This window comes from Hemitrygon akajei, chromosome 1 (genome assembly GCF_048418815.1).
Source record: "Hemitrygon akajei chromosome 1, sHemAka1.3, whole genome shotgun sequence".
In the NCBI taxonomy this organism is placed as follows: Eukaryota; Metazoa; Chordata; class Chondrichthyes; order Myliobatiformes; family Dasyatidae; genus Hemitrygon; species Hemitrygon akajei.
This window is the reverse complement of record NC_133124.1, coordinates 162,184,394-162,210,749: the sequence shown is the minus strand read 5'-3', so window position 1 is coordinate 162,210,749 and position 26,356 is coordinate 162,184,394. Positions and strand designations below refer to the sequence as shown.

Below are 26,356 nucleotides of genomic sequence, written 5' to 3'. Positions count from 1 at the left end.
GCAGAAGTGGGCTGAGAAGTGGCAGATGGAGTTCAACCCGGAGAAGTGTGAGGTGGTACACTTTGAAAGGACAAACTCCAAGGCAGAGTACAAAGTAAATGGCAGGATACTTGGTAGTGTGGAGGAGCAGAGGGATCTGGGGGTACACGTCCACAGATCCCTGAAAATTGCCTCACAGGTAGATAGGGTAGTTAAGAAAGCTTATGGGGTGTTAGCTTTCATAAGTCGAGGGATAGAGTTTAAGAGACGCGATGTAATGATGCAACTCTATAAAACTCTAGTTAGGCCACACTTAGAGTACTGTGTCCAGTTCTGGTCGCCTCAGTATAGGAAGGATGTGGAAGCATTGGAAAGGGTACAGAGGAGATTTACCAGGATGCTGCCTGGTTTAGAGAGTATGGATTATGATCAGAGATTAAGGGAGCTAGGGCTTTACTCTTTGGAGAGAAGGAGGATGAGAGGAAACATGATAGAGGTGTACAAGATATTAAGAGGAATAGATAGAGTGGACAGTCAGCGCCTCTTCCCCTGGGCACCACTGCTCAGTACAAGAGCACATGGCTTTAAGGTAAGGGGAGGGAAGTTCAAGGGGGATATTAGAGGGAGAATTTTTACTCAGGGAGTGGTTGGTGCGTGGAATGCACTGCCTGAGTCAGTGGTGGAGGCAGATACACTAGTGAAGTTTGAGAGACTACTAGACAGGTATATGGAGGAATTTAAGGTGGGGGTTTATATGGGAGGCAGGGTTTGAGGATCGGCACAACATTTTGGGCTGAAGGGCCTGTAATGTGCTATACTATTCTATGTTCTATGTTATCAATCCACACAGATTGTGCTCTTCCAGTTAGGAAGTTGAGGCAAAGTAGGTATAGATTTCAGTTTTTCCTGTTATAGACAATAGACAGTAGGTGCAAGAGTAGGCTATTCGGCCCATCTGGCCAGCACCGCCATTCACTGTGATCATGGCTGATCATACACAATCAGTACCCTGTTCCTGCCCTCTCCCCATATCCCTTGACCCCGCTATCTATAAGAGCTCTATCTAATTCTCTCTTGAAAACATCCAGAGACTTGGCCTCCACTGTCTTCTGGGGCAGAGCATTCCACATATCCACCACTCTCTGGGTGAAAAAGTTTTTCCGCATCTCTGTTCTAAATGGTCTACCCCTTGTTCTTAAACTGTGGCCTCTAGTTCTGGACTCACCCATCTGTTATTTGAGGAAAGGGGAAGTATGATTGTGAGGGCAGCTTGCTGTTCTTGGTGTCGGATGTGGGAGGTCCTGGGATCTCCTAGACTCCCGGACATCCACATCTGCACCAGGTGCGCTGAGCTGCAGCTCCTAAGGGACCATGTCAGGGAGAGTGAGGAGTTGATAGAGAGGAGTTACAGGCAGGTGGTCACACCGGGGCCACGGGAGGCAGACAGGTGGGTCATGGGTAGGAGGGGGAAGAGGAGGAGTCAGGTACCAGAGAGTACCCCAGTGGCTGTACCCCTTGATAATAAGTACTCCTGTTTGCGTACTGTTGGGGGGAGGGGGGGGGAACAGCCTACCCGGGGGAAGCAACAGTGGCCGTGCCTCTGACACAGAGTCTGGCCATGTAGCTCAGAAGGGTAGGGAAAAGAAGAGGAAGGCAGTAGTAATAGGGGACTCGATAGTTAGGGGGTCAGACAGGCGATTCTGTGGACGTAATCAGGAGACCCGGATGGTAGTTTGCCTTCCTGGTGCCAGGGTCTGGGATGTTTCAGATTGCATCCAAGACATCCTGAAGTGGGAGGGTGAGGAGCCAGATGTCGTGGTACATATAAGTACCAATGACATAGGTAGGAAAAGAGAAGAGGTCCTGAAAGGAGAATAAAGGGAGTTAGGAAGGAAGTTGAGAAGAAGGACCGCAAAGGTAGTAATCTCGGGATTACTGTCTGTGCCACGCGACAGTGAGAGTAGGAATGGAATGGGGTGGAGGATAAATACGTGGCTGAGGGATTGAAGCAGGGGGCAGGGATTCAGATTTCTGGATCATTAGGACCTCTTTTGGGGCAGGTATGACCTGTACAAAAAGGACGGGTTACACTTGAATCCTAGGGGGACCAATATCCTGGTGGGGAGATTTGCTAAGGCTACTGGGGAGACTTTAAACTAGAATTGTTGGGTGGGAATCAATTTGAAGAGGCCAGGGGAGAGGAGGTTAGTTCACAAATAGAGAAAGCTAGTAGACAGTGAGGTAGGGGAGTCTAGTACGAGAGGACATGACTTGAGGATTGCAGGGCACCCATTCAGAACAGAGATGCGAAAAAAAAAAATTTAGCCAGAGGGTGGTGAATCTATGGAATTTGTTGCCACAAGCAGCAGCAGAGACCAAGTCATTGGGTGCAGAGATTGCTAGGTATCTGAGTAGTCAGGGCATCAAAGGTTATGGTGAGAAGGCGGGGGAGTGGGACTAAAGGGGAAATTGGATCAGCTCCTGATGAAATGGTGGATCAGACTTGATGGGCCGAATGGCTGACTTCTGCTTCTTTGGCTTATGGTCTTGTAGATAGGCAGGTGATAGAGAAGGGGAGCGCTCAGACCAAAGATGTAGGGGAGAAGGTAGAAAAAGATAATAAAGTTGCTTGCACCGTTAGGAATAAACAGAGAGGAAGAGGTGGAGAGTTTCTTAAGTGCATCTGTTTTAATGCTAGGAGCATTGTAAGAAAGGTGGATGAGCTTAGAGCATGGATCCATACCTGGAAATATGATGTTGTAGCTATTAGTGAAACATGGTTGCAGGAGGGTTGTGATTGGCAACTAAATATTCCTGGATTTCGTTGCTTCAGGTGTGATAGAATCAGAGGGGCAAGAGGGGGAGGTGTTGCATTGCTTGTCAGAGAAAATATTACAGCGGTGCTCTGGCACGATAGATTAGAGGGCTCATCTGGGAGACTATTTGGGTGGAATTGAGGAATGGGAAAGGTGTAGTAACACTTATAAGGGTGTATTATAGACCATCTAATGGGGCGCGAGAATTGGAGGAGCAAATTTGTCAGGAGATAGCAGATATTTGTAGTAAGCACAAGGTTGTGATTGTGGGAGATTTTAATTTTCCACACATAGACTGGGAAGCCCATACTGTAAAAGGGATGGATGGTTTGGAGTTTGTAAAATGTGTGCAGGATAGTTTTTTGCAACTATACATAGAGGTACCAACTAGAGAAGGGGCAGTGTTGGATCTTCTGTTAGGGAATGAGATAGGTCAGGTGACGGAGGTATGTGTTGGGGAGCACTTCGGGTCCAGTGATCACAATGCCATTAGTTTCAATATAATTATGGAGAAGGATAGGACTGGACCCAGGGTTTGAGAAAGGCTAACTTTGAGGAGATGCGAAAGGATTTAGAAGAAGTGGATTGGGACAATTTGTTTTATGGGAAGGATGTAATAGAGAAATGGAGATCATTTAAAGGTGAAATTTTGAGGGTACAGAATCTTTATGTTCCTATTAGGTTGAAAAGAAAGGTTAAAAGTTTGAGAGAGCCATGGTTTTCAAGGAATATTGGAAACTTGGTTAGGAAAAGGAGGGAGATCTACAATAAATATAGGCAGCATGGAGTAAATGAGGTGCTTGAGGAATATAAAGAATGTAAAAAGAATCTTAAGAAAGAAATTAGAAAAGCTAAAAGAAGATATGAGGTTGCTTTGGCAGTAAGGTGAAAATAAATCCAAAGGGTTTCTACAGTTATATTAATAGCAAAAGGGTAGTGAGGGATAAAATTGGTCCCTTAGAGAATCTGAGTGGACAGCTATGTGTGGAGCCAAAAGAGATGGGGGAGGTTTTGAACAATTTCTTTTCTTCAGTATTCACTAAGGAGAAGGATATTGAATTGTGTAAAGTAAGGGAAACAAGTAGGGTAGTTATGGAAACTATAATGATTAAAGAAGAGGAAGTACTGGCGCTTTTAAGGAATATAAAAGTGGATAAGTCTCCAGGTCCTGACAGGATATTCCCTAGGACCTTGAGGGAGGTTAGTGTAGAAATAGCAGGGGCTCTGACAGAAATATTTCAAATGTCATTAGAAATGGGGATGGTGCCGGAGGATTGGCGTATTGCTCATGTGGTTCCATTGTTTAAAAAGGGTTCTAAGAGTAAACCTAGCAATTACCAGCCAGTAAGTTTGATGTCAGTGGTGGGTAAATTAATGGAAAGTATTCTTAGAGATGGTATATATAATTATCTGGATAGACAGGGTCTGATTAGGAACAGTCAACATGGATTTGTGCGTGGAAGGTCATGTTTGACAAATCTTATTGAATTTTTTTAAGAGGTTACTAGGAAAGTTGATGAAGGTAAAGCAGTGGATGTTGTCTATTTGGACTTCAGTTAGGCCTTTAACAAGGTTTCACATGGAAGGTTAGTTAGGAAGGTTCAATCGTTAGGTATTAATATTGAAGTAGTAAAATGGATTCAACTGGCTGGATGGGAGATGCCAGAGAGTAGTGGTGGATAACTGTTTGTCAGGTTGGAGGCCGGTGACTAGTGGTGTGCCTCAGGGTCTGTACTGGGTCCAATGTTGTTTGTCATATACATTAATGATCTGGATGATTGGATTAGTAAGTATGCAGATGATGCTGAGGTAGGTGGCGTTGTGGATAATGAAGTAGGTTTTCAAAGCTTGCAGAGAGATTTAGGCCAGTTAGAAGAGTGGGCTGAACGATGGCAGATAGAGTTTAATGCTGATAAGTGTGAGGTGCTACATTTTGGTAGGAATAATCAAAATAGGACATACATGGTAAATGATAGGGCATTGAGGAATGCAGTAGAACAGAGTGATCTAGGAATAATGGTGCATAGTTCCCTGAAGGTGGAATCTCATGTGGATAGGGTGGTGAAGAAAGCTTTTGGTATGCTGACCTTTATAAATCAGAGCATTGAATGTAGGGGTTGCGATGTAATATTAAAATTGTACAAAGCATTGGTAAGGCCAAATTTCGAGTATTGTGTACAGTTCTGGTCACCGAATTATAGGAAAGATGTCAACAAAATAGAGAGAGTACAGAGAAGATTTACTAGAATGTCACCTGGGTTTCAGCACCTAAGTTACAGGGAAAGGTTGAACAAGTTAGGTCTTTATTCTTTGGAGCGTAGAAGGTTGAGGGGGACTTGATAGAGGTATTTAAAATAATGAGGGGGATAGATAGAGTTGATGTAGATAGACTTTTTCCATTGAGAGTAGGGGAGATTCAAACAAGAGGACATGAGTTGAGAGTTAGGGGGCAAAAGTTTAGTAACATAAGGGGGAACTTCTTTACTCAGAGAGTGATAGCTGTGTGGAACGAGCTTCCAGTAGAAGTGGTAGAGCCAGGTTCGATTTTGTCTTTTTAAATAAAAACTGGATAGGTATATGGACAGGAATGGAATGGAGGGTTGTGGGCTGAGTGCAGGTTGGTGGGACTAGGTGAGAGTAAGCGTTCGGCACGGACTAGAAGGGCTGAGATGGCCTGTTTCCGTGCTGTAATGGTTGTATGGTTATATGGTTAAATCAGCCATGATGGAATGGCAGAGCATACTTGATGGGCTGAATGACTTGATTCTGATCTTATGTTTTCTGATGTTATGGTCTATAGATTAATTTATTAATCACATATACATTAAAACTTATAGTGAAATGCATTGTTTGCATTGACCAGCAACACAACCTAGGGATATACTGAGTGCAGCTGGCAAGTGTCACCACACATTCCTATACAACATTCACGTGTCGAATTATGGAGCAGATTCGATGGGCCAAATTGTCTAATTCTGCATTATAATCTTAAACCCACCATTCTCTGTGGAAATACCTACACCTCAGATTTCCTCCCACGGACTTAAATCTGTGTTTTCTCATCTCAACTCTCCTGTCCCAGAGGGGAAAAAGTATCTATGCTCCTGCAGCACACACAAAATGCTGGAGGAACTCAACAAGCCAGGCAGCATCTGTGGAAGAAAGTATAGTCGGCATTTCAAGCCGAGACGCTTCATCAGGACTGGAGAAAATGTTCTCTTCGTCTTATGCCCTTCTAAACTTTATAAACTTCTGTCAAGTCATCCCTCAGCCTAACATTCCAGTAACAATAACCACAGCCTCTCCTTATAACAACAGGCAATATGCTGGTGAATGTTTCCTGCCCTCTCTACTCCCAGTTACTCCTTCCTGCAGTGTGGTGGCCAGAATTATACAACAATGCTCTAAGTATGGTTTAACCAGTGTTTTGTACTGTTGGATCCTGGTGTTTTTGCAATCCAGAGATTCAGAAGACAAACATGATACTTGTTACTTGTGTCTGTTACAAGAACAAAGAGTGAACAAAAAGAAGAGCAGGGAACTAAAGTAATTGTGGTTGCCTCATATAGTAAACCTAGTTCAGACTGAAAAGATAACAGCATTCCAGTAATAACAATTAAACTATCAAACAGATTCAAGTGGCATGACACCTGCTGCAGAAAAACTAAGAAAAATGCAGAAGCAGTGGTGCTAAAGTTACTGGAAAATTGACTGAACAATTGCACCTAGATAAGTAATTATTAAAAAAAGTACAAGGAAACTTAGGCAAGTTAAACTACAAGAAAAATAACACTGCTCGAAACCAGAAGGACTGAACCACTTCTGCTTAGTTTTAAAGTGATGTTAGTTGACTAAACAAACACCTTAGTTTAAAAAATCCCGTTCCAGACTAACGAAGGTGAGTGGCTAGAGGAGCTCAAAGTAAAGGTAAAATGGACAGCCAGCGTTTCGGGTTGAGGCACCTCATCTAGACCAAAGTCTGAATTCCTCCATCAGATTGTTTATTGCTCTAGATTTCAGCATCAATAGTCCCTTGTGTGCCCTGTCCCAAACTTCTCTTGATAGTTGTTGCAGAAATACAGGCCTGTTCTTCCCTTTTTCTCAACTGTCTCCTCTAATGAGGTCAATGGTCGCCCTTTTTGAGGAATTGTTCCAGTTGGAAACCCTTCATCCCATTGAGCCACAGCTGTCCTATGGCCAGCACAGTGTCTACTCTCCATTCCCTGCAGACCTCCATTCCATGTCATTTTCCAAGATGGGCTTGGGTTTCTCTGCTGTTTTACGTTGCATAGGGTGCTGAGGAGATTTACCAGAATGTTGGTGGGTCCAGAGAGTATGTCTTATGAGGATTGGCTTTTCTCTTTGGACCAAAGAAGGATTAGTGGTGACTTGATAGAGGTGTACAAGATCATAAGAGGCAGAGATCAAATGGACAGCCAGAAACTTTTTCCCAGGTGGAAATACCAGGGGACATAACTTGAAGTCAATTGGAGGAAAGTATAGGGGGATGTCAAAGGTAAACATTTTACATAGTGAGTGGTGAGTGCATGGAACACGCTGCCAGGAGGTGGTGGTAGAGACAGATCTGTTAGGGACATTTAAGAGACCTTTATGTAAGAACATGGATGAAAGAAAAATGGAGAGCTATGTGGGAGTGAAGGGTTGGTTGGATCTTGGAGTAGATTAAAGGGTTGGCACAATATTGTGGGCCAAAGGGTCTGTACATGCTACACTGTTCCATGATTCCTCTGAATAAGGATGTGTTTCCTCACCTCTTTTCTGCATTTACAACCATTCACCTTGGATACGGCTCTCCGTCCTTCTGCCTTTGGGAACCTCTATCTGGACCCTATGTAGTTCAAACACATTTTTCTCAACATACACAAGCTTTGTCTGTTTCCCTCTTGCCAACTTCCTGTTCAATCTGCTCCTATCACCCAGTGTGTTCTAGATCATAGTAACTGAGTATATTAGGACTTGTCCTCCTCCTGCCTCCCTCTCCCCCACCACAAAAAAAACTGCTAGGTCTTCTGCCATTTGCATTCAATCACTGTTCTTCCTGCAACCAGCTCTCCATGTCTAAAGTCAGTGTGCCACAATGCATAACTCAGTCTACGTCCCTTTAACCTGCACAGTGCACAACTCAGTCTACGTCCCTTTAACCTGCACAGTGCACAACTCAGTCTACGTCCCTTTAACCTGCACAGTGCACAACTCAGTCTACGTCCCTTTAACCTGCACAGTGCACAACTCAGTCTACGTCCCTTTAACCTGCACAGTGCACAACTCAGTCTACGTCCCTTTAACCTGCACAGTGCACAACTCAGTCTACGTCCCTTTAACCTGCACAGTGCACAACTCAGTCTACGTCCCTTTAACCTGCACAGTGCACAACTCAGTCTACGTCCCTTTAACCTGCACAGTGCACAACTCAGTCTACGTCCCTTTAACCTGCACAGTGCACAACTCAGTCTACGTCCCTTTAACCTGCACAGTGCACAACTCAGTCTACGTCCCTTTAACCTGCACAGTGCACAACTCAGTCTACGTCCCTTTAACCTGCACAGTGCACAACTCAGTCTACGTCCCTTTAACCTGCACAGTGCACAACTCAGTCTACGTCCCTTTAACCTGCACAGTGCACAACTCAGTCTACATCCTTTTAACCTGCACAGTGCACAACTCAGTCTATGTCCCTTTTACCTGGCCAGCCCTTTGACCCATCCACAGCAATTCTAGGATCTCTACAATGCTGGAGTTCTTTATCCCTGGTAACGTCTGGAAAAAAAGATAATCCATGGAAGGCATCATTAACGTTTCCGGTCAGAACACTGCATTATTTATCTCTGGTATCTTTGGAAATCTCCTGTATCCCCTCAAGCCCTTGATGTCTCTGATGATGACTGTACCTCTGATCATTCCCCAAGGTAGGGTAGCCCAAATCTAGAGGGTTAAGATAAACTTCAACGGAGCAATTTTTTCTGCACACAGTAGTATACAAAAATCATAAAGGGCACAGATAAGGTGGATGGTCACAGTCTTTTCCCTTGGTAAAGAGGTAGTAGGAGTGAGATCTAAAGGGAATCTGAGGATCAATTTTATCATCCAGAGGATGGTGGGTGTGTGGCACAATCTGCCAGAGGAAGTAGTGGTGATGGGGACAATTGCAACATTGAAAAGCTATGAACAGGTACATAGGAAAGGTTTAGAGGGATATATGACAACTGCAGGTAAATAGGAGGCAGCTTGGTTATCGTGAATGAGTGTGCCGAAGGTCATGATACTGTGCCTTAGAAATCTGTTCCTATTTCCTCTGTTAAGTTCCCTCTGCTCGAACAAAGAGCAACCCCAGGTTCTGTAATGTACCCACATCATTAAAGTCCCTCATCACTGCAGTCATTGCAGTCAGTCTCTTCTCAATGCCTACTCAGCTCGCCAGAAGTGTGGTGCCCAGTTCGGGCCATATGCTGCAGTTGTGGATAAAGCACAATTTAGAAGAAAAATCTTCATTTTTTTCTTGTTCTCTCCGCCTGTACAAAGCTCAGGATCCTGAAGCTGTCTCAACCATTTTAAGTGAACCACGCACAGAGGTGCCAGAATCTATCCTATTAGAATGATGTTCTCCACTTTCCTGCCCTTCACCTTTTCACCAGGATTCACCTATCACCTGCCAGATCCTTCTCCTCCCTTACCCTTCTGTTTTGGCTTCTGCCCCCATCTTTTCTGGTGCTGATGGAGCACAGCATGATAATGTAATGGTCAAACTTTCAAATTAATTCAACCAAGAAAACACTGTAACTAGCATATCAAACAGGCCATAGTTTCATTATTTAATTTTATTTCAACACAAGAAATAAATGAATAAAAATTGATTGCTGCGCTCAGTGTGATGACTGGGGCTGAATACTTTCTGCTAGTTTCCTGAAATTTGGCTCATAACTACAGACAGCCAGTCTGAGACATTCTGTGAGGTTTCTGTCAGTAAGACAGCTCCTGTACTTAGATTTAATAATTTTCATCTGTAAAAATGTGTTTTTACACAGATAAGTTGACCGAAGTAGGCACTGACTTTTAGTGCACCTGTGGTGAGATGAGGAAACTTCTCGCTGCTGACCAGCCCCCAAAAGTTACCGTCCCTTCATCTTGCTTTAAGCTCGATGTCATTTTGCAAATCAGTTATTTCCATTTCAGTATCACTTGGCACACCAAATACTTGCTGGAATTTAGCTGCTATCTGTTCTATATCGATGGGCAGAAATGGGTTTGAAATAAATGCAGCAATATCTTTCATGACGATTAACTCCCCAAAATGCCGATCAAACTCTATTGCCAGTTTGTCTAGGTAAGCACAGTACTACTCAGGGCGAAAAGTATTTTTTTCCTTGATAGCCTGTAACATTTTCTCCAAGTTGGGAAAGTGTGTCAGCCTCCCGTTCTTTAAATTTGAAATCCAAACACCGAGCTTGGCCTTAAGCTCATTTACTGCCCTTATCATGTGGGGCAGGTGTCGGTCTTTTCCCATGAGCTTGTTGTTAAGTGCATTTAATTTAGCCATTCGGTCTGTCAGAAACCCTAAATCCACTAGCCACGCACCATCTGAGAGCTCCTCATGCTCCTCATTTCTTGTCGACAGAAAATTCTTTATCTCAGGCAGCAAGCTTCCTTTCACACTTCGTACCAAAGCATAATACATCACAATCATAAGTACTGAACTAGCTTTGTGCCCTTCCTGACCCCTCGGTACTATCTCCTCTGTCTGCACACACAATGATCACATTCAGATCCCCAAGGAAAGTGGCTAGGATCCCTCACCTGGAAAGGTTTAGTAAATCTCTTCTGCCTCCTGTCCAGGTTCTGTACGACGTGTGTGGGAAGGACATCACCACCAAGCTGATGCTGCCTACCGTCCTGCGAATGTCCGGCGATGCTGTAGCCAATGTCCGCTTCAACGTGGCCAAGACGCTCCAGATGATTGGGCCTACCCTTGACAAAAAGCAAGTAGAGCCCTGCTCCTCCCCTCCACCTCGTCCCTCGTGCACGGCGAGCTGAGGCCCAGCCAGAAGCTTAGAAAAGTGCTCCTTCCCCCGGCTCTGGCTCTCTCCGCAGATCATCAGCCCAGTCCCCCTACTGGATCCCGGCCATCCGTTAGACACCGGCCCTGCGAGAGATCCCACACACCAGGGGCTGCCACCTGCTCTCTCCTAGCCACCTCTTGCGGTAAACCTTTGTATTCAGGCTGTACTTAGTATAGCCTCCAGAGTGTGATTGAATTTTTCAAGGATGTGACAAGACATATTCATGAAGGTAGAACAGTGGAAGTGTTGTATATGGATTTTAGTAAGGAGTTACCTTACAGCAGGTAGTAGATGGAGTATACAGTATTTGGTGACCAGTGGTATTTCGCAGGGATGTTCTAGGACCTTGCTCTTTTTGATTTTTGTAAATGACTTTGATAAGGAAGTGGAAGGGTGGATGACTCGAAGGCTGTTGGAGTTGAGTATAGTATAGAGGGTCATCGCAGGTTACAGTGGGACACACACACTCCGTTCTATGCATTGCATATATCGATTTGCGATCACATTGATGTGCATGCTGTACACACATAGCATATTGTGTGCACTCATAATAAAGTAGTTGTATTTTCAGGAGTGTTTGTGATAGTGTCTCACCAATGTTGCAACAGCTGCGATACTTCGTCATATTTGTTGCGAGTATATAAGAAGGGTGACAGTTAAAAGAGATCGAGAGGCAACATCTTTATACATCGTACCTCAACTGAACTGCCAGCAAAAGTGCTAAAGGAGTGTACAGTTGCAACATTTAAGAGGTATTTGGATAGGTACATTTAGGGGAGGAGTTTGAAGTGTTATGGGCTGAATGCAGGCAGCTGGGGCTAGCAGGGAATGCTGTGGTCCACATGAACCAGTTAGGCTAAAAGGCATGTTTCTGTGCTGTATGACTCTAAATGATATGAGAACTTGTTACAAGAAGCTGCTTTAAGCCCTGATTATTTTTCTTTGATGACACAGCACACTACAAAATGATGTTAAGATGGTGCTGGACAAGTTATGGCGAGACCAGGATATAGACGTGAAATACTTTGCTCAGGAAGCACTGATTGGTGAGTGTATGGTGGCTGGGAGTGGGCAGGGTGCTGGTGGGGATAAGCCCAGAAAGCAGAAGGGGGAATATGTGACCCAAGGGTGAGGGCGAGTGGAGGTGACCACATGTATGCTTGCTGGTTAGGGGAGATATAGGATGTTGGAGTTGGAATGGGAAGTGGCAGGTGATCAGGTGGTTCATGTCTGGGCAGAAGATGAGTGATTGGATGGGGGTGGGTGATCAGTGGGGTAAAATGTGGTTCAGGGAGGGAAGGTGTTTGTGGGAGGGAGGCAGGGATGGGAAAATGATCGAATGTGGGGAAGGTAGGAAATGGAGTGAGATGGTAATGTGAGGAGCATAGTACAATACAGGCCTTTCATCACGTGATGTTGTGCCAACACTCAAAGCTACTCCAAGATCAATCTAACTCTTCTTCCCCCCCCCCCCCCCATGAAGAACACTTCTTTTATTCATCTGCCTTTCTTGGAGTCTCTGGAATATCTCTGTCATTGAAGTCTGTCAGTGCATTCCCTACACCTACCAGTCTGGAAATTAAAAACCACAACCTCTGACATCCCCCACTATATTTGCAGACAAAAATATTTTGCTCTCTCCTATTAGCCAGTTCAGCCTTGGGGGGGGGGGGGGGGGGAGTCACAGACTGGTCACTATCGATGAATCGGATCATTGTGTGCATCTACATCTTTTCTCATCCTCCTTTGCTCCAAACACAAAAGCCTGAGCTTGCCCAACACCCTGACATAGGGCATCAGGGCAGCATCCTGCAGTGGGTGGAAGGTCACGTGGGGTTAGTCAGCCGAGGCAGAGGGGGATGACAAAGTCGAATGTGTGCAATAAGGACATGATCAGGTGTGGGGAACAGTACTGTTGGGAGGGAGAGGGGTGATTGGATGTGGGGGGGAACAGTACTGTGGCGAGGGGAGGTGGTAATTGGATGTGGGTGGGTAATGGTACTGAGGGGAGGGAGAAGGGGTGATTAGTTGTGGGTGGGGAACGGGGAACTGGGGAGGGGAGGTGATAATTGGGTGTGGGTGACTTTTGGCTTTTGATGACCAGTGACTTGCCCTGTGGGGAAGGGAGGGAGTGATTGGATGTGGTAGGGTGATGGTACTGGGGGAGGAGTGATTGGATGCGGGTGGGTAATGGAGACAACGGTGGGGAGGGAGAGGGGTGATTGGATATGGGTGGGGAATAAAGTGGATGAGCTTGAGGCTCAGTTGGAAATTGGCAAGTATGATGTTGTATGAATAACGGAGACATGGCTGCAAGAGGACCAGGGCTGGGAAATGAATATTCAAGGGTACACGTCCTATCGAAAGGACAGACAGGTGGGCAGAGGGGGAGGGGTGGCTCTGCTGGTGAGAAATGAAATTCAGTCCTTTGCGAGGGGTGAAGTAGAATCAGGAGATGTAGAGTCAGTATGGATAGAACTGAGAAATTGTAAGGGCAAAAAGACCCTAATGGGAGTTATCTACAGACCCCCAAATAGTAGCCTGGATATAAGGTGCGTTGAATCAAGAGCTAAAATTAGCATGTCGCAAAAGTAATGTTACGGTTGTAATAGGGGATTTCAACATGCAGGTAGACTGGGAAAATCAGGTTGGTACTGGACCCCAAGAAAGGGAGTTTGTGGAGTGCCTCCGAGATGGATTCTTAGAGCAGCTTGTACTGGAGCCTACCATGGAGAAGGCAATTCTGGATCTAGTGTTGTATAATGAACCAGATTTGATAAGGGAACTCGAGATAAAGGAGCCATTAGGAGGTAGTGACCATAATATGATAAGTTTTAATCTACAATTTGAGAGGGAGAAGGGAAATCAGAAGTGTCAGTATTACAGTTGAACAAAGGGGACTATGGAGCCATGAGGGAGGAACTAGCCAAAGTTGACTGGAAAGATACCCTAGCAGGGATCACAGTGGAACAACAATGGCAGGTATTTCTGGGAATAATACAGAAGGTGCAGGATCAGTTCAGTCCAAAGAGGAAGAAAGATTGTAAGGGGAGTAGGGGGCTACCGTGGCTGACAAGGGAAGTCAAGGACAATATAAAAATAAATAGAAGTATAACATAGTGAAGATGAGTGGGAAGCCAGAGGATTGGGAAACTTTTAAAGAGCAGCAGAAGATAAAAAGGCAATACGGGGGTGTACTTTGAGCGCACTGACTGGCACATGTTCAGGGAGGCTGCAACCAATGGCGACTCTACCAACTTAGAGGAGTACACAGCATCAGTGAACAGCTACATCAGCAAGTGCATTGATGATGTTACTCTGTCCAAGACCATCACTACACATGCCAACCAGAAGCCATGGATGACCGCAGAGGTGCGTGCACTGCTGAGGTCCCGCGACTCCGCCTTCAGAGCAGGCGACAAGGCAGCTTTAACAACAGCAAGGGCCAAACTGTCCCGAGCCATCAGAGGGGCAAAGGGTGCACATGCCCAGCTAATCCACAGTCACTTCCAGGACAGCGGCGACACGCGGCGCATGTGGAAGGGCATCCAGGACATCACCAATTACAAGACAACATCACCTGACTGTGCAGGTGATGCCTCCCTCCCAAATGCGCTGAATAACTTCTACGCCCGGTTTGAGGCAGAAAATGACGTGGCAGCGAGGAAGTCCACCCCTCCTGCAAATGACCAGGTGCTGTGTCTCTCCGTGGCCGACGTGAGAAGAACCCTGTGCAGGGTCAACCCACGGAAGGCTACTGGACCAGACAACATCCCTGGTAGAGTGCTCAGAGGATGTGCAGACCAGCTAGCAGATGTTCTCAACGACATCTTCAACATCTCCCTGGGGAGCGCCACCATTCCAACGTGCTTCAAGGCCGCCACCATCGCCCCCGTGCCGAAGGAGTCTTCAGTGTCCTGCCTAAATGACTACCATCCCATTGCACTCACATCCATCATCATGAAGTGTTTCGAGAGGTTCGTCATGAGGCATATCAAGACCCTGCTGCCCCCTCACTGGACCCCCTGCAGTTTGCGTACCGTCCCAAACATTCAACAGATGACGCCATTGCCACCACCCTCCACCTGGCCCTAACCCACCTGGACAAAAAAGTCACATACGTTCAGATGCTGTTCATAAACTTCAGCATTCAACACAATCATCCCTCAGAAACTGATTGGAAAGCTGAGCCTACTGGGCCTGAACACCTCCCTCTCCAACTGGATCCTAGACTTCCTGACTGGGAGACCTCAGTCAGTCCGGATCGGGAGCAGCATCTCCAACACCATCACATTGAGCACGGGGGCTTCCCAGGGCTGTGTGCTCAGTCCACTGCTGTTCACTCTGCTGACCCACGACTGTGCTGCAACACACAGCTCGAACCACATCATCAAGTTCACCGATGACACGACTGTGATGGGTCTCATCAGCAAGAACGACGAATCAGCTTACAGAGAGGAGGTGCAGTGGCTAACGGACTGGTGCAGAGCCAACAACCTGTCTCTTAATGCGAACAAAACAAAAGAGATGGTTGTTGACTTCAGGAGGGCAAGGAGCGACCACTCCCCGCTGAACATCGACGGCTCCTCAGTAGAGATCGTAAACAGCACCAAATTTCTTGGTGTTCACCTGACGGAGAATCTCACCTGGTCCCTCAACACCAGCTCCATAGCAAAGAAAGCTCAGCAGCGTCTCTACTTTCTGCGAAGGCTGAGGAAAGTCCATCTCCCACCCCCATCCTCATCACATTCTACAGGGGTTATATTGAGAGCATCCTGAGCAACTGCATCACTGCCTGGTTCGGAAATTGCACCATCTCGGATCGCAAGACCCTGCAGCGGATAGTGAGCTCAGCTGAGAAGATCATCGGGGTCTCTCTTCCCGCCATCACGGACATTTACACTACACGCTGCATCCGCAGAGGAAATAGCATTATGAAGGACCCCACGCACCCCTCATACAATCTCTTCTCCCTCCTGCCATCTGGGAAAAGGCTCCAAAGCATTCAGGCTCTCACTACCAGACTATATAACAGTTTCTTCCCCCAAGCTATCAGACTCCTCAATACCGAAGCCTGGACTGACACCTTGCCTTACTGTCCTGTTTATTATTTATTGTAATGCCTGCACTGTTTTTGTGCACTTTATGCAGTCCAGTGTAGGTCTGTAGTCTAGTGTAGCTTTCTCTGCGTTTTTTTTTAATTATGTAGTTCAGTCTAGTTTTTTGTACTGTGTCATGTAACACCATGGTCCTGAAAAACATTGTCTCATTTTTACTATGCGCTGTACTAGCAGTTATGGTCGAAATGACGATAAAAGTTGACTTGACTTGAAAAGATGAGGTACAAAGGTAAGCTAGCCAAGAATATAAAGGAGGATATTAAAAGCTTCTTTAGGTATGTGAAGAGGAAAAAATTAGTTAAGACCAAAGTTGGGCCCTTGAAGGCACAAACGGGTGAATTTATTAAGGGGAACAAGGAAATGGCAGACGAGTTGACCAGGTACTTTGGATCTGTCTTCACTAGGGAAGACACAGACAATCTCCCAGATGTAATAGTGGCCAGAGGACCTAGTGTAATGGAGGAACTGAAGGAAATTCACATTAGGCAGAAAATGGTGTTGGGTAGACTAAAGGGACTGAAGGCTGATAAATCTCCAGGGCCTGATGGTCTGCATCCCAGGGTACTTAAGGAGGTGACTCTGGAAATTGTGGACGCATTAATAATCATTTTCCAATGTTCTATAGATTCAGGATCAGTTCCTGAGGATTGGAGGTTAATGTTATCCCACTTTTTAAGAAAGGAGGGAGAGAGAACAGGGAATTACAGACCAGTTAGCCTGACATCAGTGGTGGGGAAGATGCTGGAATCAATTATAAAAGATGAAATAGCGGCACATTTGGATAGCAGTAACAGGATCAGTCCGAATCAGCATGGATTTACGAAGGGGAAATCATACTTGACTAATCTTCTAGAATTTTTTGAGGATGTAACTATGAAAATGGACAAGGGAGAGCCAGTGGATGTAGCGTACCTAGACTTTCAGAAAGCCTTTGATAAGGTCCCACATAGGAGATTAGTGGGCAAAATTAGAGCACATGGTATTAGGGGTAGGGTACAGTCGGCCCTCGTTATCCGTGGGGGATTGGTTCCGGGACCCCCCCCCCCCCCGTGGATACCAAAAAATGCAGATGCTCAAGTCCCTTATTTAACCTGTCTCAATCCAGTAGACCTTAGGACCCAGCGGAACCCCAGACCTTATTTAACCCGTCTCAGTGCGGTGGTCTTTAGGACCCGGCGCAGCTCTGAATCCGCAGTGTTTCTGTTCATGAAAATAATCACGATCAGATTGAAAATAAAGTGGAAATAATAAAGCGATTGGTAAGAGGTGAAACGCCATCAGTCATTGGAAAAGCGTTAGGCTACAGTTGGTCTACAATCGGAACAATTTTAAAGGATAAAGGGAGAAAGGATCTGCCCTGATGAAAGCTACAATTATTACTAAGCAACGCAGTGGTTTAATTATTGAAATATATATGTTTCTTAAGTGTTTTATATGCATAGAAAGGTAAAATATATACTAAGACAAATGTTTGACTAACTGACGCTAAATAAACTGGATGTACCTGTTCCGACTTCAAATCCGTTATAAAAACGGACTCAGGAACAGAACTCCTTCATAACCCGGACACTGCCTGTACTTTAAAATCATCTCTAGATTACTTATAATACCTAATACAATGTAAATACATGTAAATAGTTGGTATACTGTATGTTTAGGGAATAATTACAAGAAAAAATAGTCTGTACTTGCTCAAACAACGAGTGCTAGAGAGAGAACTTCCGTGTTTTCCCAATCCGCGGTTGGTTGAATCCAATCCGCATGCAGAACCCGCGGATAAGGAGGGCCGACTGTACTAACGTGGATAGAAAATTGGTTAGCAGACAGGAAACGAAGAGTAGGGATTAACAGGTCCTTTTCAGAGTGGCAGGCAGTGACTAGTGGGGTACCGCAAGGCTCGGTGCTGGGACTGCAGCTATTTACAATATACATTAATGATTTAGAGGAAGGGATTAAAAGTAACATCAGCAAATTTGCAGATGGCACAAAGCTGGGTGGCAGAGTGAAAAATGAGGAGGCTGTTAGGAGAATGCAGGGTGACTTGGACAGGTTGGGTGAGTGGGCAGATGCAGTTTAATGTGGATAAATGTGAGGTTATCCACTTTGGTAGCAAGAACAGGAAGGCAGATTACTATCAATGGTGTCAAGTTAGGAAAAGGGGAAGTACAACGAGATCTAGGTGTCCTTGTTCATCAGTCACTGAAAGTAAGCATGCAGGTACTGCAGTCAGTGAAGAAAGCTAATGGCACGTTGGCCTTCATAACAAGGGGAGTTGAGTATAGGAGTAAGGAGGTCCTTCTGCAGTTGTACAGGGCCCTGGTGAGACCACACTTGGAGTACTGTGTTCAGTTTTGGTCTCCAAATTTGAGGAAGGACATTTTTGCTATTGAGGGAGTGCAGCGTAGGTTCACAAGGTTAATTCCCAGGATGGCGGAACTGTCATATGTTGAAAGATTGGAGTGACCTGGCTTGTATACACTGGAATTTAGAAGGATGAGAGGGATTCTGATTGAAACATATAAGATTATTAAGGGTTTGGACACGCTAGGGGCAGGAAGCATGTTCCCGATGTTGGGGGTAGGCCATTTAGAACAGAGTTCAGGAAAAACTTTTTCACCCAGAGAGTTGTGGATCTATGGAATGCTCTGCCTCAGAAGGCGGTGGAGGCCAATTCTCTGGATGTTTTCAAGAAAGAGTTAGATAGAGCTCTTAAAGATGGCGGAGTCAAGGGATACGGGGAGAAGGCAGGAATGGGGTACTGATTGTGGATGATCAGTCATGATCATATTGAATAGTGGTGCTGGCTCAAAGGGCCACATGGCCTAATGCACCTATTGTCTATTGAATGGGGGAGGAGTGGGGAGGGAGAAGGTTGATCAGATGTGGGTAACGGGAACTGTGGAGAGAGGGAGGGGTGATCAGATATGGGTGGTAACGGTTGGGATTGGAGGGGTTTGATCTGATGCGGCTGGGGAATGGATGGAACTGTTGGGATGGGTTGATTGGATGTGAGATGCAGTACATTGTCCTATGTGTTGCAGGTACGTCCTTGGGGCTGGGAATGGGGCGAATGGGAGGCAAAGCACAATATTGGATTGTGTAGCACTGCTGCCGTCCTGAGTCAGACACCCAAGTTCAATCCCAACATCCGGATCTTTTTATGGAGCATTTGCATTCTCCCTGTCACCCCATAGGTTTTCCTGGAATTCTATTTTCATCTTACTTACGTCCTGAGTCAGTGAGTTAATGAGTCAGTGTTACACCCCCCCCCCCCCCCCACTGTAGGTTGGTTGCTGGAGATCATGTTTCATTTGTTGTTGGGCATACAGTAAGTGAAAAAGTGGGATTAATTTGGTTGGTGTGTGATGGTTGACGCAGGCAGTATACCAAAGACTCTGTATCTGCTACAGAAAAAGAACAGGACCTTCATCTCATGATATCTGTGTCAAGCACAATGCCTAACCAAGTGGAATCCCTTCACATGATCCATATTATTTCCATTCATATGCCTGTATAACAGCCCCTTAATTGCTTTCACTATCACCTTTGGCAGTACATTCCAGCCTCCTACCACTCTGTATAACTAAGATCTTGCCTTGCACATCTCCTTTAAACTTTCCCTGACTCACCTTAAAATTCTACCTTTTAGTATTTCTGGTTTCCCCCCCCCATGTAATAAAAACTCTGATATCTGCCCTGTCTGTGTCTCTCATAGATTTGTACATTTCTCTTCCCCTCTCACCTTAAATGCTTGTCCTCCAGTATTAGATTATTCAACCCTTGGAGAAAAGGATATCGGCTGTCTGTGCCTCTTTCAGATCTCCCGTCAGCCTCAACTGCTTCAGAGAAAACAATCCAAGTTTGTCCAGCCTCTCCTTGTGGCTCATGCCTTCTAATCCAGACACAACACACTCAAAATGCTGGTGGAACGCAGCGGGCCAGACTCCATCTTAGTACAACAACACACTCAAAATGCTGGTGGAACGCAGCAGGCCAGACTCCATCTTAGTACAACAACACTCAACATGCTGGTGGAACGCAGCAGGCCAGACTCCATCTTAGTACAACAACACACACAAATTGCTGGTGGAACGCAGCAGGCCAGACTCCATCTTAGTACAACAACACACTCAAAATGCTGGTGGAACGCAGCAGGCCAGACTCCATCTTAGTACAACAACACACTCAAAATGCTGGTGGAACGCAGCAGGCCAGACTCCATCTTAGTACAACAACACACTCAAAATGCTGGTGGAACGCAGCAGGCCAGACTCCATCTTAGTACAACAACACACTCAAAATGCTGGTGGAACGCAGCAGGCCAGACTCCATCTTAGTACAACAACACACTCAAAATGCTGGTGGAACGCAGCAGGCCAGACTCCATCTTGGTACAACAACACACACAAAATGCTGGTGGAACGCAGCAGGCCAGACTCCATCGTAGTACAACAACACACTCAAAATGCTGGTGGAACGCAGCAGGCCAGACTCCATCTTAGTACAACAACACACTCAAAATGCTGGTGGAACGCAGCAGGCCAGACTCCATCTTAGTACAACAACACACTCAAAATGCTGGTGGAACGCAGCAGGCCAGACTCCATCTTAGTACAACAACACACTCAAAATGCTGGTGGAACGCAGCAGGCCAGACTCCATCTTAGTACAACAACACACTCAAAATGCTGGTGGAACGCAGCAGGCCAGACTCCATCTTAGTACAACAACACACTCAAAATGCTGGTGGAACGCAGCAGGCCAGACTCCATCTTAGTACAACAACACACTCAAAATGCTGGTGGAACGCAGCAGGCCAGACTCCATCTTGGTACAACAACACACACAAAATGCTGGTGGAACGCAGCAGGCCAGACTCCATCGTAGTACAACAACACACTCAAAATGCTGGTGGAACGCAGCAGGCCAGACTCCATCTTAGTACAACAACACACTCAAAATGCTGGTGGAACGCAGCAGGCCAGACTCCATCTTAGTACAACAACACACTCAAAATGCTGGTGGAACGCAGCAGGCCAGACTCCATCTTAGTACAACAACACACTCAAAATGCTGGTGGAACGCAGCAGGCCAGACTCCATCTTAGTACAACAACACACTCAAAATGCTGGTGGAACGCAGCAGGCCAGACTCCATCTTAATACAACAACACACTCAAAATGCTGGTGGAACGCAGCAGGCCAGACTCCATCTTAGTACAACAACACACTCAAAATGCTGGTGGAACGCAGCAGGCCAGACTCCATCTTAGTACAACAACACACACAAAATGCTGGTGGAACGCAGCAGGCCAGGCAGCATCTTCGTCAGGACTAACCAAAAGGAAGATAGTATCTTTCCTTTCGGTTAGTCCTGACGAAGGGTTTCGGCCCGAAACGTCGACAGCGCTTCTCCCTATAGATGCTGCCTGGCCTGCTGTGTTCCACCGGCATTTTGTGTGTGTTGTTGTTTGAATTTCCAGCATCTGCAGATTTCCTCGTGTTTACCATCTTAGTACACTTCTTCTGCACCCTCTCCAAAGCCTGCACATCCTTCCTGTAATGGGGTGACCAGAATTACACGCAGAAGTCCAAATGCAATATCAGCAAAGCTTTATACAGGTACAACATTGATTTCTTACCCTTGTATTCACTGCCCTGACCAATGAAGGCAAGCCTTCTATGTGCTTTATATAATACTGTAATCAGCTCCTATGTCCTGGCCCAGACTCTCTTCACCTGCAGAAGTGGAAAATGGTGAAAATATTTGAACCAAGAGGGAGGTGGATTAGGAGAGTGAGGTTCTTGACAAGCATTGGGTGGCACAGTAGTGTAGAGGTCAGTGTAACACTTTACAACGCCAGTGTTCAGAGTTCAGTTCACCATTGTTTGTACCTTCTACCTGTAACTACATCAGTTTCCTCTATATTCCAAAGGCGTACAGTACAGGTTAAGATTAGTAAGTTGTGGCCATGTTATGTTGGCACTGGAAGTATAGCAACTCTTCCAGGTTGCCCAGAGCACATCCAAGGACTGTATTGGTCATTGATGCAAAAGACACATTTTATTATATGTTTCAATGTACATGTGACATAATGTCATTTTGATTCATTCAACCTGATTGTCAGCAAAGAGGGAGCAGAGTTTGGTGAGGGTGCTGGCTGAATTTGAGAACTCCAGTCACAGTAATTTGGCTGAGGGTATTTCTTTGGAGCAGACGTATGTGGTAAGGGAGTATAAAGTTTTAATACATAGATCCAGACAAGAGGGACCTAGTAACACACACAAAATGCTGGAGGAATCCTGCCAAAGGATCTCGGCCCAAAACATCGACTGTACTCTTTTCCTAGATGCTGCCTGGCCTGCTGAGTTCCTTCAGTATTTTGTGTGTATTGCTCGGATTTCCAGCATCTGCAGATTTTCTCTTGTTTGTAAGAGGGACCTGGTTTCCACTAAGGATCTCTCCCCAAAGGATTACAGAGAAGCTGAGAGCTCATCCTCTGGAACTCTCTTGCTCTACATGACCCTCACCAAATGGGATTTGTAGGGCTCTCAATGAGCCATGATCTGCAGTGGGGTTAACTGTAGTTACTCCTCCTTCTGTCTGGTATTGTCACAATCTGTACTGTTGTGATTCACTTTAAAGGGTTTAGCAGGACAGGTGTGGAGATGGTGTGTTGAAAAACACAAGAGAAAAACCTTCAGGTGACATACAGTGCCTATAAAAAGTATTCACTCCCTTGGAAGTTGTCATGTTTTATTGTTTTACAACATTGAATCACGGTGGATTTAATTCGGCTTTTTTTTTGACATGATCAACCAAAAAGGCTCTTTTGTGTCAAAGTGAAAAAAGATCACTACAAGGTGATCTGTGTAAAGCTGAAAGAGACTTATTCACACAGGCTCAAGACTAAAGGTGCATCTCCTAAATACTGACTTGAAGTGGGTGAATACTTTTGCAATCAATTATTTTGTGTTTTATATTTGTAATTAATTAAATTACTTTGCAGAGAACTGTTTTCACTTTGACATGAAAGTCTTTCTGTTCATTAGTGTCCAAAAAAAAGCAAATTAACTCTTCTGTGATTCAGTGTTGTAAAACAATAAAACATGATAACTTCCAAAGGGGGGTGAATACTTTTTATAGACACTGTATTTGTGACAGAAGGGGACAAAGTTAGTGATTCAGCTCGGGGTCTTGTCATCCTAATCTAAGGTTATAACTGGATGCGTAAATTTTATCACTGTAAAGGGGTAACAGAGACAGGGATGGATACAGAGGTTCATGGAGAAGGAGGGGAATGCGTAGACCACAGAGCTATTGGAATCAAGGACAATGTTTTTAAACGGAATTGTTGCCACCACAGGCTAGACAGTGGTGAATCAACCAAAAAGTATTCAAAAGGAGCAGGGATAAAAAACAAATTGCTGGAGGAATTCAGCAGGTCAGACAACATCTGTAAAGGGAAATGAACAGTTGAAAGGTCTTGATGTGAAAAGTCGAGTATCTTCACTCTCTCTCCTCCTTCCAGGCATCAAAGGTTATGGAGAGAAGGCTGGGAACTGGAGTTGAGGAGGAGATTCCATGATTGAATGGTAGAGCAGACTCGATGGACCAGATGGCCTAATTCTGCTCTTACGTCTTATGGTCTTCCCCCCTCCCTCCCCCATGGATGTCACTCGACCTGCTGAGTTCCTCTAACAATTTGTTCTAGCCTCTGCAGGAAGGGACTGTTCTTTGCCGCCTGTGACTATTGTTCATCAGCCCATCCCTGAGCCAGGTGCTTGGCTGCCAACACATATTGATCTTCTTCATTACGAGGCAGTCACTAGTAAGTCCACAGGGAGATCAGGTTTCTCCTGGAAGGTGGGATCAATTTACATGGAAGCTGGATAAACACATGTAGGGGGAGGAATGGAGGGCTACTGAGATGGGGTAGAGGGGTGGCAGAAGGCTGCATGCATGGAGCAGAGGGACAAATAGCTTTGCCTCTGTTCTGAGCTGATTGAACCTCCAAGCCTTGAGGTAATATTGTACCTCTGGTTAGATCACAGTTGGAGTATTGTGTTCAGTTCTGCTTGCATCATTGTAAGAAGAACGTGGAAGCTTTAGAGAGGGTGCAGAAGGAATTTACCAGGATGCTGCCTGGACTAGAGAGCACATTTTATGAAGATAGGTTGAGTGAGCTAGGCTTTTCTCTTTGGAGTGAAGGATGATGAGAGGTGACTTATTAGAGGCATACAAGATGATAAGAAACAGATATCAAGTGGACAGTCAGACTTTTTCCCAGGGCAGAAATGGCCAGTACAAAGAGGCATAGATTGGAAGAAAGTATAGGAGAGTCAGAGCTAATGGTTAAGTGGGCGGAATGTGCTGCCAGGGCTGTTGGTAGAGGCAGATACATTAGAGACTTTTAGATGAGCACATGGATGATGGAAAAATAGAGGGCTATGTAGAGGGAAGGGTTAGATTGATCTTAAGAACCTTCCATGTTCTTTGTGTTCTTAACACAAACAATGCATTCCTCTGTATGTTTCAATATACATGATGAATCAATGACTCTGAATCTGAATTTCTTTCCCTCCTCCAGTGCTGTGCCTGAACTGACACCAGCCAGGGTACTGGAGCTAAGCCAGGTACCACAGTTCAAGTTTTGTGTTTCTAAGTTACGTCGACGGTCAGTGGGTGCTCTGGGACATTCCTGAAGACAGGTGACCGATCCTCCTCAGTGCCAGTGCACACACTGGGAAGGAAGAGTGAGAGGTGGAGGTGGTTGTGTCCATCGATGGGAAGCTGCTAGTCACACATGGTGCATTCCTTAGCCACGTAGTAGGTGGTTTACAATTTGTGCCTGGTGATGACCTTGCCATCTGGCTCTCTGCTCTCTTCCCTCTTTCTCATGCCTTGTTTCCCCTCCCCTCGCTATCTCTTGTTCTTTGCCTCAAGTTGTAACCTTGCATTTGACAAGTGATCTGTTTCCTTGAAAGTTTACTGTTCCAAAGAGAAAATGAACTGAGGTTCTGTTGTTTAATAAAGATAGATGCGAATGTTTTCTTCAGATTGTTGTGCCTCTTTCCCTCTCTTGTGCGAAGCAGACATTGACTGAGTAATGCACGGGTTTCTCTGAGGAAGGTTTTGAGGGGATGACCAGAGAGGTGAAATGGGGCAATCTGGCTAAAGCTAAAGACACTGCCGTCAGTAATGGAATTAGAGCTATACCACACAAAATGGGCTCTTCAGTCCACTTGGTACATGCTGACCAAGGTACCTTCCTTTCATAGCCAAAGTGTGGTGAATCTGTGGAATTCATGGCCTCGAATAGCTGTGGAGGCCAAGTCATTGAGTATATTTAAAGCAGAAGTTGAGACATTTTTTGATTAATCAGGATATCAAAGGTTACTGGCAAAGGCAAGAGAATGGGTTTGAGAGGGATAATAGATGAGCCATGATGGGCTGAATAGCCTAATTCTTTCCCATGTCTTATGGGCTTACCTACACACAGCTAAGCAACTGGAGGAGAACAGTATGAAAAAGGATGTTTGCTGACCATAGAGTTGTGGAGTCAGACAGCACAGAAATGGGCCTTCAGCCCATGCTGAAAGTTTCCTATCTGAGCTAGTCCCATTTGGCCCATATACTCTAACCTTTTCTTCTCATGTACCTTTAAACTTTTTAATTATACCTGTCTCATACACCTTGGTGTGCAAAACCTGCCCCTCAGGTCCCTTGTGATTCCTTTCCCTTTCACCTAGACTCCACTACCCAGGGGAAAAGGCTGTGATCACCCACCTTATCCATGCTCCTTCTGGTTTTGTAAGCCTCTGTAAGGTCAGTAGGCACCTTCCCATATCAATCTCATCTCTGTAGACATGGATATGTGGGTGATCAATAGCTTATCCAGATACTTCTCCAATACTGTCAGTGACTCTGTTCCACTGGCTTCTCTGGCCATGTGCTACAGGTATTCACCATTCCCTGGGTGAAGAAGCTCCCCCATAGGGTTTGATCTACCTCTGATATGGGGGAGGGGGGAAGTTTCCATGAGTTTCCTATTTATACCCATCAGATTTTATCTACCTCAATCATGTTCTTTCTTATTCTCTGCTCCGGAGGGAACATAAGAAATAGGAGCAGGAGTTGGCCATCCGACATATTGAGCCTGCCCCGCCATTCAATAAGATCATTGCTGATCTGTCCGTAAACTCAGCTCCACCTCCCTGCCTTTTCCCCAAAACCCTTAATTCCCCTGCTATGTAAAAATCTATCTAAATGCATCTTAAATATATTTAGTGAAGAAGCCTCAACTCCTTCCCTGGGCAGAGAATTCCACAGATTCACCACTCTCTGGGAAAAACAGTTTCTCCTC

The 26,356-nt window shown here is 45.4% G+C and overlaps 1 protein-coding gene across 2 annotated transcripts in view; it reads left to right on the top strand.

Annotated features, from left to right (window-relative positions):
• Nucleotides 1-25,041, top strand: part of LOC140731845 (serine/threonine-protein phosphatase 2A 65 kDa regulatory subunit A beta isoform-like) — an 86,229-nt gene extending 61,188 nt beyond the window's left edge. Inside the window, exons 13-15 of one of the 2 annotated variants that reach the window (XM_073053762.1) lie at nt 10,647-10,789; nt 11,825-11,916; nt 24,581-25,041. In XM_073053762.1, coding sequence (XP_072909863.1) covers nt 10,647-10,789; nt 11,825-11,916; nt 24,581-24,597 — 252 coding nt within the window. In that variant the 3' untranslated portion in view covers nt 24,598-25,041. The remainder of the gene's footprint in view (nt 1-10,646; nt 10,790-11,824; nt 11,917-24,580) is intronic. The other variant, XM_073053753.1, reaches the window with a different exon arrangement.
• Nucleotides 25,042-26,356: the final 1,315 nt, after the last annotated feature.